Source organism: Geotrypetes seraphini, chromosome 5 (genome assembly GCF_902459505.1).
Source record: "Geotrypetes seraphini chromosome 5, aGeoSer1.1, whole genome shotgun sequence".
NCBI classification, from domain to species: Eukaryota; Metazoa; Chordata; class Amphibia; order Gymnophiona; family Dermophiidae; genus Geotrypetes; species Geotrypetes seraphini.
In genome coordinates this window covers 70,211,558-70,229,307 of record NC_047088.1, presented here as the reverse complement: position 1 = coordinate 70,229,307, position 17,750 = coordinate 70,211,558, and the positions used below count along the sequence as shown (strand labels likewise).

The window sequence follows — 17,750 nt, the reverse complement described above, 5'->3', positions numbered from 1 at the left end:
CCAGCCAGTCAAACCAGTCAGATATGGCCAAACCCAAGGTTACATTAATTTCTAATCCTGACACAGTCAACCTTGAATCCTTTTCCCTTGCCGTTTCCAAACTGACTAAAGAATTAGGACCTACTGGAAACAACTTAGAAGAAGCCTCAAAATGGCTTTGCCCCTCAAAATGGCACAAAGGAATACAAACCTGTTATGAAAAACTGGCAAAAACAAGGTCACCTTCATGGTTCACAGAAAACCTAAGGCTGATAAAAAGAAGGGTAAGAAAAGCTGAAAGAACATTCTGCAAAACAAAAAGCCAAATCCCTATGGAAAAACCTGCTAAACGAATACAAAAAGCCTACCCTCAAAACAAAAAAGGCCTACTCCTCCAACCTACTTCTAAAGGCCCTGAACAGATCTAGAAGAATCTTTGCGTTAACAAAAACTTCTTTACCTCCTCGAGGAGCCATCCCCCACAATCAAAATTAGACAGTGAAACATTATCCACCTTCTTCCACAAGAAAATGCGTAAGGTTCGCTCCAACCTAGATTCAGAGGTCAAAGCCCTGCAAACCACTAATACCCCCTCATAACACATGGTACAACAAAAAAGTCCGGATCTAGCCAAGACACGGAGGACAAATGACTGCAAATCATCCCTATCGATGGAACACAGGACATCTCACCATGAACCGATAACCTTAGCCTCCTAAAAACAGTCACACTTAACGATCTGATCAAGATAATAGACACACTATGCCCCACAACCTCGACCCTAGACCCCTGTCCAACTAACCTACTGATATCAACCAAAGTAACCTTCCTGCAGTCAATCAACTTCCTTTAATTAATGAATCACTACAGTCTGGAATAGTACCTGTGAGTTGGAAACTAGCCATAGTACATCCTATCCCAAAGAAACTAAACTCTGACCTTGACCAACCAAGCAACTTTAGACCTGTTTCGAACCTCCCTTTCATATCAAATATCTTGGGAAAAATCGTATTACAACAGCTACAAGACTTTGTAGATTAAAAAAACTCACACTGTCCATCTACTAATCAGGTTTCAGGAAATACCACAGCACCAAAACAATACTAATTGACATTGACAACTGTTAAAAATTTTTAGACAACAGAGACAAAGTTTTGCTTGTCCCTCCTAGATCTAAGTACAGCCTTTGACACCTATTAACCACACTCTTCTCTTATCCAGACTAGCTAACATTGGCGTCCGTGACACTGCACTGTGCTGGTTTTCCTCCTTCTTAGAAGATCACAGATAGCACAACTTGGGTCACACACGTCCCAACCCAAACCACTTAAATATGGCATACCCCAAGGCGCTTTACTATCACCATTTTTAACCTGTACATCAGACCAGTACTTGACATCACCTCAAAATATGACATTAGGATTCATTCCTTCGCAGACGATAACCATCTTTACCTTCTGCTAGGTAAGACCCAAGACACTCAGATCACAAAACTACAATATTGCCTATCCAAAACCAAAAATTGGATGTCAACAAACCACAACTAAATGCATCCAAAACAATAATATGGATCCCTAAGAAAAGCTGTATCCATCCTCGCCCTTCTCTCTCCTGGGATAACACAACTCTTACAGTCAAAGACCAAGTACGCAGCCTTGGAGTTATTCTTGACTGACTTATCACTCACAAGTCATATCTCCCAGACTGTATCAACATCATTCTATTACTTGTGCCAATTATGAAAAATAAGACCATATTTCTCTGAAGCAGAATTCTCTCAACTACTCTACGCCTCTGTAATATCCTGCTTGGACTACTTCAACTCATTATTCGTAGGGCTATCCGCAAAGAATATGCAATGACTACAATGTGTGCAAAATGCAGTAATTCACCTACTCAAAAATCTAAATATCAGTGGCCCCCTCACTCCAGCACTGGCCACAGCAGACTGGCTACCCATTAGAAACCGATGCATCTTCAAAGACCTAACACTAGCCTTCAAATTCCATGACAATCCGCTCCCAGCCTATATGTCAGGAAAGCTATCAACATATATCCCAAACAGACCTCCAAGATCACAAGCCGAAAGACTACTCCACCAGCGCAAACCCTCCAACTGGAAACTGCCCGCAGGCGCACTTATTCTAACTTCCTTCACAGGTTATGGAATCAAATCCTGCTTGCTATCAGATCAATAACCAGTCTACTCAACTTCAGGAAAGCGGTAAAAACCTACCTCTTTCCAAGTACAGTCACATAGACTGCTCCTGCCCATGGACCTACGGTACAGTATTAAAAGAAACTGCATAAAATAGGAGAAGTTATTGAATCTATCCTGCGCTGTTAATGGTTCCAAAACCCATGTTAAGTCACTCACAATTGTTAAAACTGCTAACTTTACTATGTATGCAAACTGCCACCTCTTATTAGGTAAGCAGATCTACAAGACATTGATAATTCAGGGAGAAGTTGCTGAACCTATTCTGCTCTGTATGTATGTAAGCTGCTACCGTGTATATTAAGTATGTAAACTAATAAGAAATTACTTAATGCTAATATAGGGAAAAGTTATCAAACCTATCCTGCACTGTTATTAGGACCATCACCCATTTTAGCTCAGTAATAATTGTTAAACTACGAACTCTTACTATGTATGTATATACTGTGTATGTTAACCTGTAACCCGTTCTGGGCTCTTCTGGGAGAATGGACTATAAAACCAAATAAATAAATAAAAGAAGTGGTAGGTGCCTAATGAGTTAGGTGCCTACAGACTAATTGATTTTTTAAAATAGTTTTTTGTTTATTTTAATGGCACTTTCTTTTTTTAAAAAAAATCTTTATTAAGTTTTCAAGACTAATACAAAGTGCAGGAAATTATACAAACATTAATAATCAAAATAAGCACTTATAGTCAATCAATAATAATGCAGAAAAAATAACTCCCCCCTCCCTTCCAATACATTTCAATCAAGGAATAAACAAAAGAGATATCCACCCTCTCCCACCCTGTCCTGGATGTGCATGGAAATAAACAAAAATTAAAGACAAAAGACAACTATAATGAAGTAATAAAAGACGTCAATGGGCCCCAAACCAGTTTAAATAAATTGCTATGCCCCAACCTATCAGCATTCATTTTCTCATACCTATTTTAATGGCACTTTCAATTATCGGCGTCAATTAAGAAAATTAAGTTAGGTGCCTATATCTGCTAGGCGTGTGGATCTAAGTACCTAACTTTAGAAGTCATTTATAGAATCTGGGCCCGGTTACATTACTATTCTATAAAGGAAAGTAGGTGCCTACATTCTTTTATAGAAAGGTACCCAGAGAGAACCTAGCGAGAGCTTAACTGTTGACACCCTGAGATAGAACTACCCTTTGTTTGTCCAAGCTCCACTTCTTAACAGGATCTTATTACAAGACAGTCTCCTCTGCTCCAATCTGTTCCAGGATCATAGTGTGAAATTGTATCTCAACGTATATTATGGTTACTCTGTAACAATGTGTGCCATTTTGACTATAATTAGAAAAAAAACAAAAGGACCACTCACTGTGGAGGCACCACTTCTTAGGCTGCTCCTTGCAGTTGTCATTCGATGAATTGCCACCAGGCTATCAATATCTTCCTCTTCTTCCTCCTAAAACACAAGGATCTGCAGTAGATCAGTTAGGACAGATAGTTCTGCACAAATGCCAAAAGATTACAGCAATATATATATATATATATATATATACACAGTGGAACCTCGATTTACAAGTAACGCAGTTTGCGAGTGCTTTGCAAGACGAGCAAAACACTCAGCAAACTTTTGTCTCACAAACCGAGCACCGCCCCAATAAACGAGCACTTACAACTGCAGGAAGCGCCGCTTCAGGGGGATGCCTCTTCTGTCCGCCGGCCAGCCTTCCACTCCGGGTGCCTTCCGTATGTTGGAGAGCCTCTGAGCCCATGCAGCCAAGCGCCATCCCACCTGCATGTTGCGTATGATCACGCATGTCAATTATTGATGTTGTGTGTGATCATACGCAACGTGCAGGTGGGACGGCGCTTGGCTGCGTGGGCTCAGAGGCTCTCCAACATGGTGTGGAAGGCACCTGGTATGGAAGGCTGACCTGTGGATGGAAGAGGCATCCCCCCGAAGTGGTGCTGTGTGGGCTCAGGGGTTCTCCAGTGGCTGGTGGACAGAAGAGGCATCGCCCCGAAGTGGTGCTGCATGGGCTCAGGGGTTCTCCAGCGGCTAGCAGACAGAGGAGGCGTTTCTTTGAGACGGCACTGCAGCACCCGGCAGGTACACACTCCTGGGCCACCTCTCGCCACTTCCTCCCAGTTCCTTGGCACCTTTTGGGTTGTGGAATGAATTGTCAGCGTTGCCATTATGGCCTATAGGGAATGTTGCTTTGATATACGAGTACGCTTCTGGAACGAATTATGCTCGTAAACCACTGTGTGTGTGTGTGTGTATATATATCTAATATAATAAAACGCTAGGCCGCGCATGCGCAGTTCCATCGCGTGGGTCCGTTTTCCGTGAGATGTACAGCATCTCAGATAGGAGTGCGCCGGAAACACTCTCTCTCTCCTCCCCAGAGACGGATGTCGGACACGGCGGCTGTCGGCCCGTGCTGTTTTTTGATCTGCCCTGCTCCTTGCCTGAAGTCCTCTCTCCTCCCCCGAGGCTGATGTCTGACACGGCGGTTGTCTCCCCCGAGGCGGATGATCTTATGGGAATCAATGTTCTTCGCTCTGCCCTGCTCCTTGCCTTACTATATTTTTACGTTGAAAGAACAGGCAGCGGCTCCTCTCAGGATCCCCACCTGCGTCGGAAGTCCGATGCAGTCGGGGATCTTGAGAGGAGCCGCCGCCGCCGTGTCTTTCAACTTAAAAATATACTAAGGCAAGGAGCAGGGCAGAACGATCTTCAAAATGGCGGCAAATCGATCTCCGTTCCTCTGGGGGGGGGTATGGGAGGAGAGGGATCGCGGCCACTCAGCGCCCCCACCGAGGAGCCCAGCAACTTTCCGCTGTCCGGGACCCGACTCATTTGCCGCCCCCCCTCTTCCCTTACCGCGGGCCCGACTGGCGATTCAAGCAGCATATGCAGCACTCTTCACACGCTGCTTCGGGCCCTTCTACTGCCCTGATTTACTCTGGCACGTCCGGAGCAAATCAGGGCAGTAGAAAGGCCCGAAGCAGCGTGTGAAGACTGCTGACACGCTGCTTAAATCGCCAGTCGGGCCCGCGGTAAGGGAAGAGGGGGGGGGCCGCCAAATGACTCGGGGCCGCGACTGTTTGTAGTCGCGACTGTGGGAAGGGAAAGAGGGTAGAGGAAACACTAATGCAGGCACAGGGAACTGGTGTGGGGGGAGGGAATGCAGCTTTGCACAGACAGACAGAGGGAGGAAGGAAGACAAAAAGACAAGAAGAAAGACACAGGGGCAGGTGCACAGGGAACTGGTGTGGGGGAGGGAATGCTGCTTTGGACAGACAGACAGAGGGAGGAAGGGACACAGAAAGACAAGAAGAAAGACACAGGGGCAGGTGCACAGGGAACTGGTGTGGGGGGAGGAAATGCTGCTTTGGACAGACAGACGGAGGGAGGGACACAGAAAGACAAGAAGAAAGACACAGGGGCAAGTGCGGGACAGCGGGAGTCGCGTCAGGAGGGGTGCAGGATGCCGCAGAGGGAACTTTTCCAATGGGTGCAACTGGGCGGCTGTCGGGAGCCTCTGATCACGGGCAGAGCAAGGTAAGTGTATCACAGGGATAAGAGGGGGGGGAGAAAAAGGGGGGGGAGAAAAAGGAAGGGACGCCTACTGCTGGACAGGGGGAGAAGGAAAGAGGTGCTGATGGACAGGGGGGTGTGTGTGAAGAAAAAGGAACGGAGGCCTAATGTTGGACAGGGGGAGAAGGAAGGTGCTGCTGGACAGGGGGGAGGTAAAACAAAGGGAGAAGGGCTGCTGCTGCATAAGGAGACCTGTGAAGGGGTGGTGGTGGACACAGGGGAGGTAAAAGGAAGGGAGAATGGACAGGGGGAGCAGGCAAGGGGTGGTGATGGACAGCCAAGGAAAAAGAAAGACAGAAAGAAAGAAAGCGGCTAAGGAGAGAGAGAGAGAGAGAGAGAAAGAAATAAAGAGAGAGAGACACACATATATTCTAGCACCCGTTAATGTAACGGGCTATAAGACTAGTATATATATATATATATATATATATATATATATATATCTTTAGGAGGGATTTATGTCATCATAATTTGTTTCCACAGCACAAGTAGATAAAGATTTGCAGAAGGACCTTGTGAGACTGGGTATCTAAATGATGTCTAGTTACCTCCAACCCATAATATTCATCGCTATCAGTGATTTATTTACAATTTAATCTATTCAGTTATGTATTAAATTGGTGGTTCAATACAGAGTATATGCTGATGATGTACAGTTTTTTATCCCAGTAGAAGAATCAGCGAGACTGACCTTGGAAAAATTAGAGGCAGTCTTATTTGAAGAGGTTGACTGGTTAAAACAGAATAGGTTAGTTTTAAATTGGAATAAAACTGAGGTGAAATTTATAGGGAAGTTTGATGAGATGAAAATAGCTGATCAAATTTGTATTTGAGGATATGATATTCCGGTGGTGCAATTTTGGAGACTGCACTTTCAAACAGATATAATAAATAAGATGCAGTTGGTACAGAGGGCTGCTACTTAGAGACCTTAATATGTATACTCTGGAAGAAATTCATAAACAGCACTATCTTAGTAATATGCAGAATTTCTTGTGAGAGACTAGAAACATACATAGAAACATAGACAATGACAGCAGAAAAGGGCCATATAGCCCATCAAGTCTGCCCACTCTAATTGACCCACCCCCCTTGATTTTACCCCCTAGAGATCCCACATGTGTATCCCATTTCCTTTTAAAATCTGGCACGCTGCTGGCCTCAATCACCTGAAGTGGAAGTTCTTCCAATGATCAACTACCCTTTCGGTGAAGAACTTCCTGGTGTCGCCATGAAATTTCCCTCCCCTGATTTTCAGCGGATGCCCTCTTGTGGCCGAGGGACTTTTAAGAAAGAAAATATCATCCTCCACCTCAATACGGCCTGTGATATATTTAAATGTCTCTATCATGTCTCCTCTCTCTCTACGTTCCTCGAGTGAGTATGGCTGCAATTTATTCAGCCTTTCCTCATACGGGAGATCTTTGAGTCCCGAGACCATCCTGGTGGCCATTCATTGAACCATATTCTCACACTTGCATCAATAGTGTTCGTATTTTCAGTGTGACAGACCCTCAGAGATACCAACGATACTCAATATAGTTTGATTGTATCTGGCTTAACGTACCTATTTCTCACCAGGTCTTATTAGGTAAACCTTAATTTTCAAATTTTATCATAAAAGTATCAAGGTATTTTAGCTTGGTGAATTATAGTGGTCTAATTCTCAGGGATTATCGCGCTGACATGTTTCACCCGAAGGGTTTTTTCAAGGCTAATATCCCTTAATTTACTGAGCATGTGCAGACACCTTGCCTTTTGAGCCCCTATTTAGAAAAAAAAGTCTTATTGTGGGGATGGTGGGCAGGCAAGTGTGGCTGAATTCCCCTGCTGTCTATGGAGAACCTCTGTTACAGGTAAACAACTTTGCTATCTCTGTGGTGTTAAAGTACAGGAGGTAAGTCTTTTTCAAATAGAGGAAAATTCCAGAAGGAGAGGGCATAGGATGAAGTTAAGAGGTGACAGGCTCAGGAGTAATATAAGAAAATAATTATTATTTACAGAAAGGGTGGTAGATGCATAGAATAGTCTCCTAGTGAGGTTGTGGAAGATGAAGACTGTATCTGAATTCAAGATAGTGTGGGACAGGCATGTGGGATCTCTTAGGGAGAAGAGAGATAGTGGATGCTGTGGAGGGGCAGACTGGATGGGCCATTCGGCCTTTATTTGCAATCATGTTTTTATGTTTGACAAGAACTTTTCAATGATGTTACATATAAAGAATGTAGTAAAGGAGTTCTTTTTTAAAATTCAGTTACTGTAAATGATACAAAATTGAAGATTTTTGTAATGTTGTTCAATCTTTAATCTTGTCAAGATTATTGCAATGACTTTTATTTAAGCCTCTCCAGTTCTGACACTGCTGCAGAAAGTGCAAAATGCAGCAACATGACTATCTGGTATTTTGTTTTTGAACTTATAGCTCCTGGTTACCGATTGTTTTTTCAAGTGTAAATTAAAATTTTGTTAATCATTTTTAAAGTGCTGAAGTCGACAGTCTCTTTTCACTTGGTATCTGCTTTGAAGACTTACTATCCAGTTAGGTCCATGAGACCAGAGAGATTAAGGTTGTTAGATTTATCTAATTTTTGTAAGATTTGTTATGAAGAAACAAGAAAATGTGCTTTTCTTTAACAGGTCCCAATGAATAGAATGCACTGCCAATTTATATTAGACTGCACACTGAGCTAGAGAAATTCTTTAAAAATAATCCTTAAAAGGACATCTTTTTGTTTAGTCTTTTGGAAAATAAGTCTGGTAAAGTGATTTGGGGGGATTCATCAAGCAGCATTAGGACCCTAATGCATTGATTTGGGAACCTAAACATGCCAGACTTGAGAAATAGTTGTTAAAATGGTTCTCCCAGTTGTCATCCTGTGCTTTCAGTTCCTAGAAATAATCTCTTATGGGTTTAGCAGAGGGCTGCTGACAATAAGTTCTGACAATCCCCTTTAGGTCTTACTAGTTCACAATTACACAACCAAACTGTAGTTTTTGGTTTCAGACAAAACCAGGCAACATGTTTTGGCTGCAGTTTCATCCAGTATTAGGTAGATAGTTTCACTGGCAGTTTCGGTTTCAGACAAAACGAAAAAAAAAAGCAGTTTTGGTCAGCCTCTACCCTCCTACCCAAAAAAAGAAAAAGGTTTTTAATACCTTAAAGGGAAAAGCTACATAATTCTTAAAGAATCAGTTTAGAGTAAATCTCAAAGAATTTGCAATATCGCTATCTGTACCCCCATTTCACTTAAAAGGTTTCAGATGCAATTTGTTTTGACATTTGAGTTTCATTTAGATCAGGGGTGTCCAACCTGCGGCCAAAGGGCCGCATGTGGCCCCGTGAAGTATTTTGTGCAGCCCCAGTCAAGGGTGATGCAGTGTTTTCCTCTGCTGCCCCAAGTGTTCACCGTCTTGCCGGCTTCCTCCTCTGTCTTGCTGCAGCGTTTGCGCGGCCCCAGAAAATTTTTTTTCAGCCAATGTGGCCCAGGGAAGCCAAAAGGTTGGACACCCCTGATTTAGATCCTAGGGATGTAGGCAGTTTCCAAATTTCATTTATGGACGCCCAGTTCCTAAAAAAATATGCATTCTGTCCAGAAAATGGACATGACCTTCAATATTCCATACATTTTAAATGCATTCTTCACAGGCATCAGGAAACTTATGAATACCTCTTGCAAAATAGCTGCATAATTCAGGCTTCGATTTACATTTATGGGGAAAATCTTTCCTTATTTGTTTAAAAAGGAAATTATTAAATTTGAGTTCAGCATACAAACCATTTCAGCATTAAGTCCTGGAACAGACTTGCTTCGATCTCCTATGGAGATTCCCTCATTCTCTGGTTCTTCTGGACGCAGATCCATTACAGACTTACTGTAATCTTAAGGGAGGAAAGAAATGCAAAAATGCTGAACTAAGTTGCTTACACTGAAAACAAGTTCCTCCAAGCCCACATAATCCAGGAAAGGAAAGTTTAAATATTACTCCCATCTACCTGAAGGTATTAGGATACGTTTGGCGTTTCTCTGAAATATAGCTTCATTTTCATCTGCTGATCCTGCACTTCGACTCCCAAAACGCAATTCCTGGAAGTTAAAAAAAACAAACAAACCCAGAAATAGAAGCAAATTCAAACCCTAGAAGTAATTTGGAGATGGTGAGGCAGTGGTCCTCAAGAGAAGTCTGTGCCTGTCCATGTGACTTGTACTGGCTGTAAGTAACTTCCTCACTTTGAATTCAGGCTCATTAGCCCATGCATGGGGTGGGTCAGGCAAAGTCACAGAGAGCTGTCTGCAAGATAATGTGGCTGTATAGCCCTGCAAGTTGCAAGAAGTCACAGCCAGAAAATGACAGCAACAAGTCTGTAGTTTAAGAGGTAGGGAAGAATGAAGAGGGGAGGGGAAGGAAGGACGAATACTGGGGGTTGGCAGAAGCAAAAAGCATTCATTAGGGTGAAAATGAAATAAGCTACCCCTACCAAATTTACATCAAAATAAGTTAGTGGGAAGAGAAATAAAAAAATTTGCACTCCTGGTTCCCCAGCAGCCTGACTTATGAGGGTCAACTGAAAGGTCTCCGGCCTGACCAAGAAAGAGCAAGATTAGCATCACAATTCTACAGCTGGCTGTCAGATGGTGTTGACAAACGACTAAGGCTAGATTTTCAAGACAGTCTGATGTCTAGTTTTGTCATATCAGCCTTGTAAAATGAACAAATGCTCAACTTTAGAAAAGATGGACATAAATAGAGTATCGTGCCATGTTAAAATTCCTTCATTTTAAGGGAAAATAGCAAACTGAAATTGAATCTGAGTTAGTCTCAGTGTATGGTGATGCATCTCCTTCATTTTCAATGGTGAAAGCATGGGCTACTGAGTTTAAACATGGCTTGACAAGCATTGCTGATGAAGAACGCTCCAGATGTCCAAAAACAGCAACAACCAACAAAATGGTTGAAGTTCACCAAATTGTGATGGAAGATCGCCGAATGACTTTAAATGAGGTAGCAGAGGCTGCTGGCATTTCATCAGAACGTGTACACCATCTTACACGAATATTTAGGTATGAGGAAGTTGATTGTGCGATGGGTGTTCTGTTTATTAACCATCAACCAAAAATGAGCTTGACTGGACATTTTGAAAACGTGTCTTGAGCGTTTTAAGCACAATGAGAATGACTTTTTGTGGCATTTTGTGACTGGATGAGACTGAGACAAAACAATAATCTAAACAATGGACTACAAGAAATGAACTGACTCAGAAGAAAGCAAAAGCGGCTCCAAATGCTGGGAAGGTGATGGCGACAATCTTTTGGGATTTCCACGGGATAATTTTTATTGATTATCTGGAAAAGGGAAAACCCATTCATTGCAAATACTATGCTGGTTTATTACAATGTCTAAGCACTGAAATAAAGACAAAATGTCCTCTCTTCCACTAGGACAACTCACTGACTCACACATCAACAATCGCGATGGTGAATTTGCATGAATTGTGGTTCGAATTAATTCCCCATCCATCATACTCTCTGGATTTTGCCCTGAGCGACTTCTTTCTGATTCCAAACCTGAAAAAGTGGCTGTCTGGGAAGAAATTTTCTTCATATTCTGCGGTCATAGATATTATGCATTCAGTTAAAAGAAAACTATGTTGAAAATAAATTTTATTTTCACCCCCCCCCCAAAAAAAAAAAAGTTGTTTTCTTGATTAAGTCAGAAACTTCAATTGACCCTTGTATACCCTATACCTTTTTCTCCTAAATTATGCATTAGATCTACAACTTGGACCCATAAACACTTTAGCAAGCATATTCATTAAAATGACAAGTCCCTCTTTCTATGCATAAAGAACCTACCCCTTCCGAGTCAGAGAAATGATCTTTGGAATGGAAAGGAACTGTAAGAGTTCCTACATTTGCACCTGAAGGGCCAAGATTTCTCCTTCCACCTTGAGTGGTGTTAGCTTTCTCTAAGGAATTTCTCCTGGAAATGAGAAAGGGTTAAACAAATTCATTTTAGAATTATGGCATATGCTGTAGGCTAAAAACAAACCAAAATATGCCAAAACTAATATACAGTACTATAAACACACCCAAAATTTGGCAAAACTTTGACTCCCCTCCCAAAACAAACACAGAAATGGCCAAAAAATTAATAGGACAAATCAGTAAGGGGCAAAAAGTTAAATAATATATAATTAATAAATACTTTTTAATTCCCAGGCAGGAAACTTATGGGTGACCAGCACCAGGTTGAATAACCTAATTAAATCCTGCCCCGAACATCATCTAGTCCGATGTAAAAGTTATAATCAAAACTGCCAGTGAAACAAACATTCAGTGTGAGTATCGAAAGGGGAAGAACGAAAAACAACGTATCAAAAATCCATCCCCTGATAATTAATTCAATTCAAGAGTTCAAACCATTAAGATGATGATTGCTCCTGTAATTTGTTATCAGACGAGTATAATTTTTTGGTCATTGCTGTTTGTTTTGAGAGGGGACATGAAGTTTTGCCAAATTTTTGGTGTGTTTGTAATATGCTGTAGGCAACACACCCACCCACCTCCTACAAGGATTCTTTGTTTCCCATTTTTATACATTATTTTATTCATCTCTAATTATTTACATTACTGGCTTTAATACAAAACCGTTTATTGAAAAAGGATATTAAATCATTTCAGTAATTAAGAGTACAATATCCTAATAACCATTTGTTCAAACTGCTTCAAAATTTGAGATATTAAGACAATGCACAAACTTGTTTTGGATGACAATGCAATAGAGAAATCACTGTGTGATACAGGCAAAGACAACTTAATTATTTGCTTGTACCAATACTTAAGAAACAAAAATAGGGCAGGGCAGGGGGAAAGAGAGGGAAGTTATAAACTGAATATAATTTTCATAAAAATAATAAGATTGTGGCTATGGAGTCTGAAAAAGAAAATTAGGTTCTTACCTCGATAATTTTCTTTCCTGTATACAGGTGTAGAAAACCTGAACAACTGGTCACCCTCATTCCTTACAGAAGGCATGAGTCATTTTCTAGGCCCTACCTCCTTCCCCAGAGGGCAGTACTATAGCTCCTCAGTTTATACCAAAGCAATTTAACATCACTATATAATCAAAATACACAGAAGGAGGGGGATTGGGGTAACTCCCCAGTTAATAACTGGTTTGTTCTGCTCTGTAAATACCGTGCATAAACCAAATAAATTAAACATTTGAATGAAAAAAAATACAAGGTAGAATAAAACAGCTGCCTACCTGAGTGCAACCTGTACTAACAGTTAAGGAGTTCTTACCATTTCTTGCTAGGCTCTTGAACTGAAGAAGCCTCATCACTTTGCAACCCTGCTTGATAGGGGGATGCAATCATGTGTTAAGATCTACTAGGCTGAGGCAGCTAGTTTATTATACTGCAGTACATTTCTTGGAACCCCAAACAGGCAAAGTAACAACTGATGGGTGGGTTTCAGGACCTCTACACCCATCTACAAGAAAGAAGATTATTGAGATAAGAACCTAATCCTTTCTTTCCAGTGCAATGGGTGTAGAGGTCCTGAACAGCTGGGACATACCTAAGTAATCCCTAGAGTCTGGGGTGGGACAGTGAGCCTGCTGCCAGCACTGAGGACCCAAAAGCTATGTCCAGGCGAGCTGCTACATCCACCCTGTAAAACTTTGTAAAAGTGTGGAAGGAGGACCATGTCGCTGCAGAATCTCTTTAAGCAGAATCACCCAGGAAGTCGCCACATCCCTAGTGGAGTGTGCCTTCAACAAAATTAGGGATTACTTTCCAATCCCGATGTAAGCTACAGGTATGGCCATACAAATCCATCTTGAGATAGAAGCTTTAGAAGCTGGCTTTCCCCACCGGCTTAGATTCATCATACAAACAAATGATCAGTCAGACAACATTCATTGGTCACCTTGAGATACCTGAGAAGGATTCTCCTGACATCCAGCACCTGCAAAATCTTATCTTCCTTCTTGGACCCCGTTGGACTGAAGATGGGCAGACGAACCTCTTGGTTAACATGGAAGGGCAAAACAACCTTCGGAAAGAAGGAAGGGACCATGCATATTGATTCTCCTACCTCAATAAATCTGAGGAACAGTTCTCTATAGGACAAGGCCTGCAGCTCCAAGACTCTTCTCGCTGAGGCCAAGAGCCACCAAAAATACCATCTTCACTGTAAGATCCACTAGTGATGCTCCCTGTAAGGGCTAATACAGAGGGCCTTCAAGACCAGGTTAAGATTCCACATTGGAAAAGGCTATCTTATGGGTGGACACAGCCACAACATTCCTTTCAAAAAATCAGGAGACATCTGGGTGACAGATTAGAGGAACCGTATCCACCCTCACTCTAAAGCATGACAGGCCTGCTATCTGGACATTAAGGGACCCAACTACTAGGCCCTTCTCAAGACCATCTTGGAGAAACGTCAGGACTGTAGCAATCAATGCCTGAACAGGCTCCATGTTTCTGCTGTCGCATCAGGCTCTAAATATTTTTCAAGCCTTTGCATAAGCAGCAACTGTTGCTGGTTTCTTAGACCTGAAGAGAGTTGTAATAACCACTTCTGGATATTATTTGCACTCTAGTGCCATGCTCCCAAGAGCCATATCGTAAGCCCAAAGTGTTCCGGATCTTCCAGGTCGATTGGGTCCTTTGATATAAGGTTGGATGAATGGGAAGCTTGAGGGACCTATCTTTAGACCCACTAGATCTGCATACCAGGACCATCTCGGCCAATCTAGGGCTACGAGAACCATTAAGCCCAGGTGAGACGTTATCCTCCAAATTACTCTGCCTATCATAGGCCAAGGGGGAAAAACATACAGTAGGCCTGTCACGGGCCACTGTGGTACTAAGGTATCCATGTCTGCGCTTCCAGGTTTATATTTTCGGCTGAAGAATCTTACGGTCTAATTGCTGTCACAATCAAGTTGAATGTCAGATGCCCCCATCGGCACACAATGTGTTGAACGCTCTCTGGGATAGGGACCAATCTCCGGGGTCCAGTGTCTGTCAGCTCAGTCTGCCTGAACATTGTCCATCCCCACTACATGAACGGTTGAGAGAGCTTGTAGGTGCACTTTTGCCCAATAAAATAACAAGTGGGCTTCCAGTCTAAGGAGGAGCACTCTTGGTGCCCCCCTGCCTGTTGACTTTTGCCACTGCCATGGCATTGTCTGAAAAGACCTTGACCACTTTGCCTTCCAGGGTGTGCTCCAGCATCTGAAGTGCTAGCTGAATGGCTCTCAGTTCCAATCGATTGACAGACCACTTCCTCTGCGAGGGTGACCATCTGCCTTGCACTGGATGACCACTGCAATGACCTACCCAGCCATAAAGGCTGGCATCCATCATCAGGATCATCCAAGAGTCTATGCAGAGTGGCATACCTTTTGCCAGCGACTACAGTCAGAACCACCATCGCAGACTGTTATGTACTTCTGGATTCCAGACCAATGGCCTGTGAAGACTCCATTTTGAGGCGGCCAGCGTGAGAACAGCATGTTCTGAAGGAGGCATTAGTGAGCCTTCACCCAGGGGATTACTTCTATGGTCGCCACCATGAACCTTAGCACCTGAAGGTAATGCCAGGCCTTGGAGATCAGAAGCACAAAGATGGCCAAAATCTGGCGCCAATTGGGAAGAAAAACAACTCCTGCTATGTCAAACTGGATTCTCAGGTACTCCAGGGATTGAGTCAGCTCGAGGTAGCTTTTCTGGAAATTGATTATCCAGCCTAGGCGCTACAATGTCTGCACAACCTGTACTACCGCAATCTCCCCCTCGGCTCTGGATGGGGCTCTGATCAGCCAATCGTTCAGATATTGGTGCACCTGTATCCCTAACTTGGGCAAATGAACTGTCACAACAACCATTATTTTGGTGAAGGTGTGAGGCACTGTTGTGAGTCTGGAGAGGAGAGGGGAGAGTTGAGAACTGAAAATGTCTCTCTAACACATGAAACCGCAGGTACCACCTATAAATGGGAAATATGGGAATATGTAAATAGACCTCCATCAAATCTAGCAAGGCTAGAAATTCCCACAGAACTACTGAGTCAATGACTTACCTTACGGTTTCCATGTGGAAGCATGGCACTTTTAGTGCCACATCAACTGACTTTAGGTCCAGAATCGACCTCCAGTCCTCCGAGTCCCTTTTGGGCACGATGAAATATATAGAGTATAGAATATCTGCCTAAGCCCAATTCTATGTCTGGTATGGGCTCTGTGGCTCAAATATTTAAAAGCTCAGATCTTGACTGCTTTTTCCAGGTGGCTGGCTGGCGAGTCCAGAAATAAATCCTATAAAGGATGAAAGAAATTGAGCTTGTAACCCTCTCGAATTATGTCCAAGACACACTCGTCTGAACAAATCTCTGCCCAAGCCTTCTAATACTCTTGATAGCCTCCCTCTTATCAGCGTTGGGGGAGGGGCTATCAACCTGGTGTCATTGTTGCTTCTTGGAGGCTGCAATGAGATGGGAGTTGGAGGATTGAGGATATCGAACCTCTGCCTGGATCCCTGGTAAAATCTCTGCTCAGAGTATTGGCAAACACAACGAGAGTTAAGAAAATCACTATGCCTGGATCTCCCAGTGATCCTGGATCGCGCATCTGGCAAGGCCTTAGGCAACATACTGCCACACCGGTCATCAGATTGTCCTTAAAAGTATTTGCCACTTAATAGATAGCCTGCTCACAGTATGGCAATGGGGTATTTTGTATTGTTACCATATTTGCTTAAGTGATGACTGTGTTATGCTCTTTCTTATAAGTAAAGAATTGCAAAAAAAAAAAAAAAAAAAAGGTAGCCTGCTCAAAGTGGCTTTGGAAGAGGAGTCACCCACCCACTGCCTGATCCAGAACTTTACATTACATTACATTAGTGATTTTTATTCCGCTTGTACCTTGCGGTTCAAAGCGGATTACATAAGAAGAGAACTGGACATTTCCAGGAGGGTACATGACATTGGAGAATACAGATTGAGGGTATAGACTTAATAACAGAATGAGTGTATAGACATAATAACATTGGAAGATAAATCAGGTTACATTACATTACATAGCAAGTTGTCTGTTTCCATACGTTGGTAGATAGTCGGTTTCGGTAGGATGATTTAGGTTTCAGGTAGCTTTCTTGGCATTTATTTTTTAATTTTTTTTTTTAATTTTTTTTATTTTTTATTGCGGGTAGAAACAAAACACCTTGCTCAGGGCTCTAAACATGTCATAAAGAGCATTTGCCACAAAGTCCACTCCTGCTAATACCAGGTGGAGATAAGCATCATCCTCCAAAAGAAAAGCGCAGGGCAGTCTAGTTTGACAAGCACGTTCCATTTATGATGCTGCCATAACCACTTTTATCACCAGTGCTAAAGCCTCAAATTACCTCAAGGACTAAATCTAATCTGCAATCCTACACATCTTTAAGAACTACTGAGTCCACCTTAGGTGTGACAAACATCTGCTGCCATTAGATATAGCTTTGTCACTCTTAAGGGACCCTCCAGAGAATCCCAATGCTCGTAATATCTGGATGGGAAGAGAAACATGTAGTCTCAGGTTTAGAACCACTCATTACAGATTAGAGAAATATTTCTCCATCCCCGCAGTAACTCAATTTCCCCATCCCCACTAGTTTTGTCACTGTCCCCATCCCATTCCTGTAAGCTCTGTCTTAACCGAACAAGCCTTGAACACTTATTTTAAAGCTTGAGGCTTGTACAGATGAGGACAGAGCTTGTTTGAGATTTGTGCAGATGAGGACAGAGCTTGCAGGAATGGGGCAGGGACAGAAAACAGCTTGCTGGGATGGGAAAATGAGTTTCCGCAGGGATGGGGAAAAATTTGTCCCCGTGTCATTCTCTATTACAGATGTCTGTGCAGTTGAGGACTGTGGCAATTTCAGTTTTAATTCTTGCAATGCCTCCATGACAATATTCAATAGATCCACTG

At 42.6% G+C, this 17,750-nt stretch overlaps 1 protein-coding gene across 6 annotated transcripts in view; it reads right to left on the bottom strand.

Annotated features, from left to right (window-relative positions):
- The window catches only part of SYTL4 (synaptotagmin like 4), a 91,795-nt gene that overhangs the window by 19,470 nt on the left and 54,575 nt on the right, over positions 1-17,750 (bottom strand). For 5 of the 6 annotated variants that reach the window (XM_033944759.1, XM_033944761.1, XM_033944758.1 and 2 more), the window contains 4 exons: positions 11,621-11,747; positions 9,763-9,853; positions 9,545-9,648; positions 3,537-3,623 (listed from right to left, as the gene is read on the bottom strand). In XM_033944759.1, the coding sequence (XP_033800650.1) occupies positions 3,537-3,623; positions 9,545-9,648; positions 9,763-9,853; positions 11,621-11,747 (409 nt within the window). The remainder of the gene's footprint in view (positions 1-3,536; positions 3,624-9,544; positions 9,649-9,762; positions 9,854-11,620; positions 11,748-17,750) is intronic. The other variant, XM_033944763.1, reaches the window with a different exon arrangement.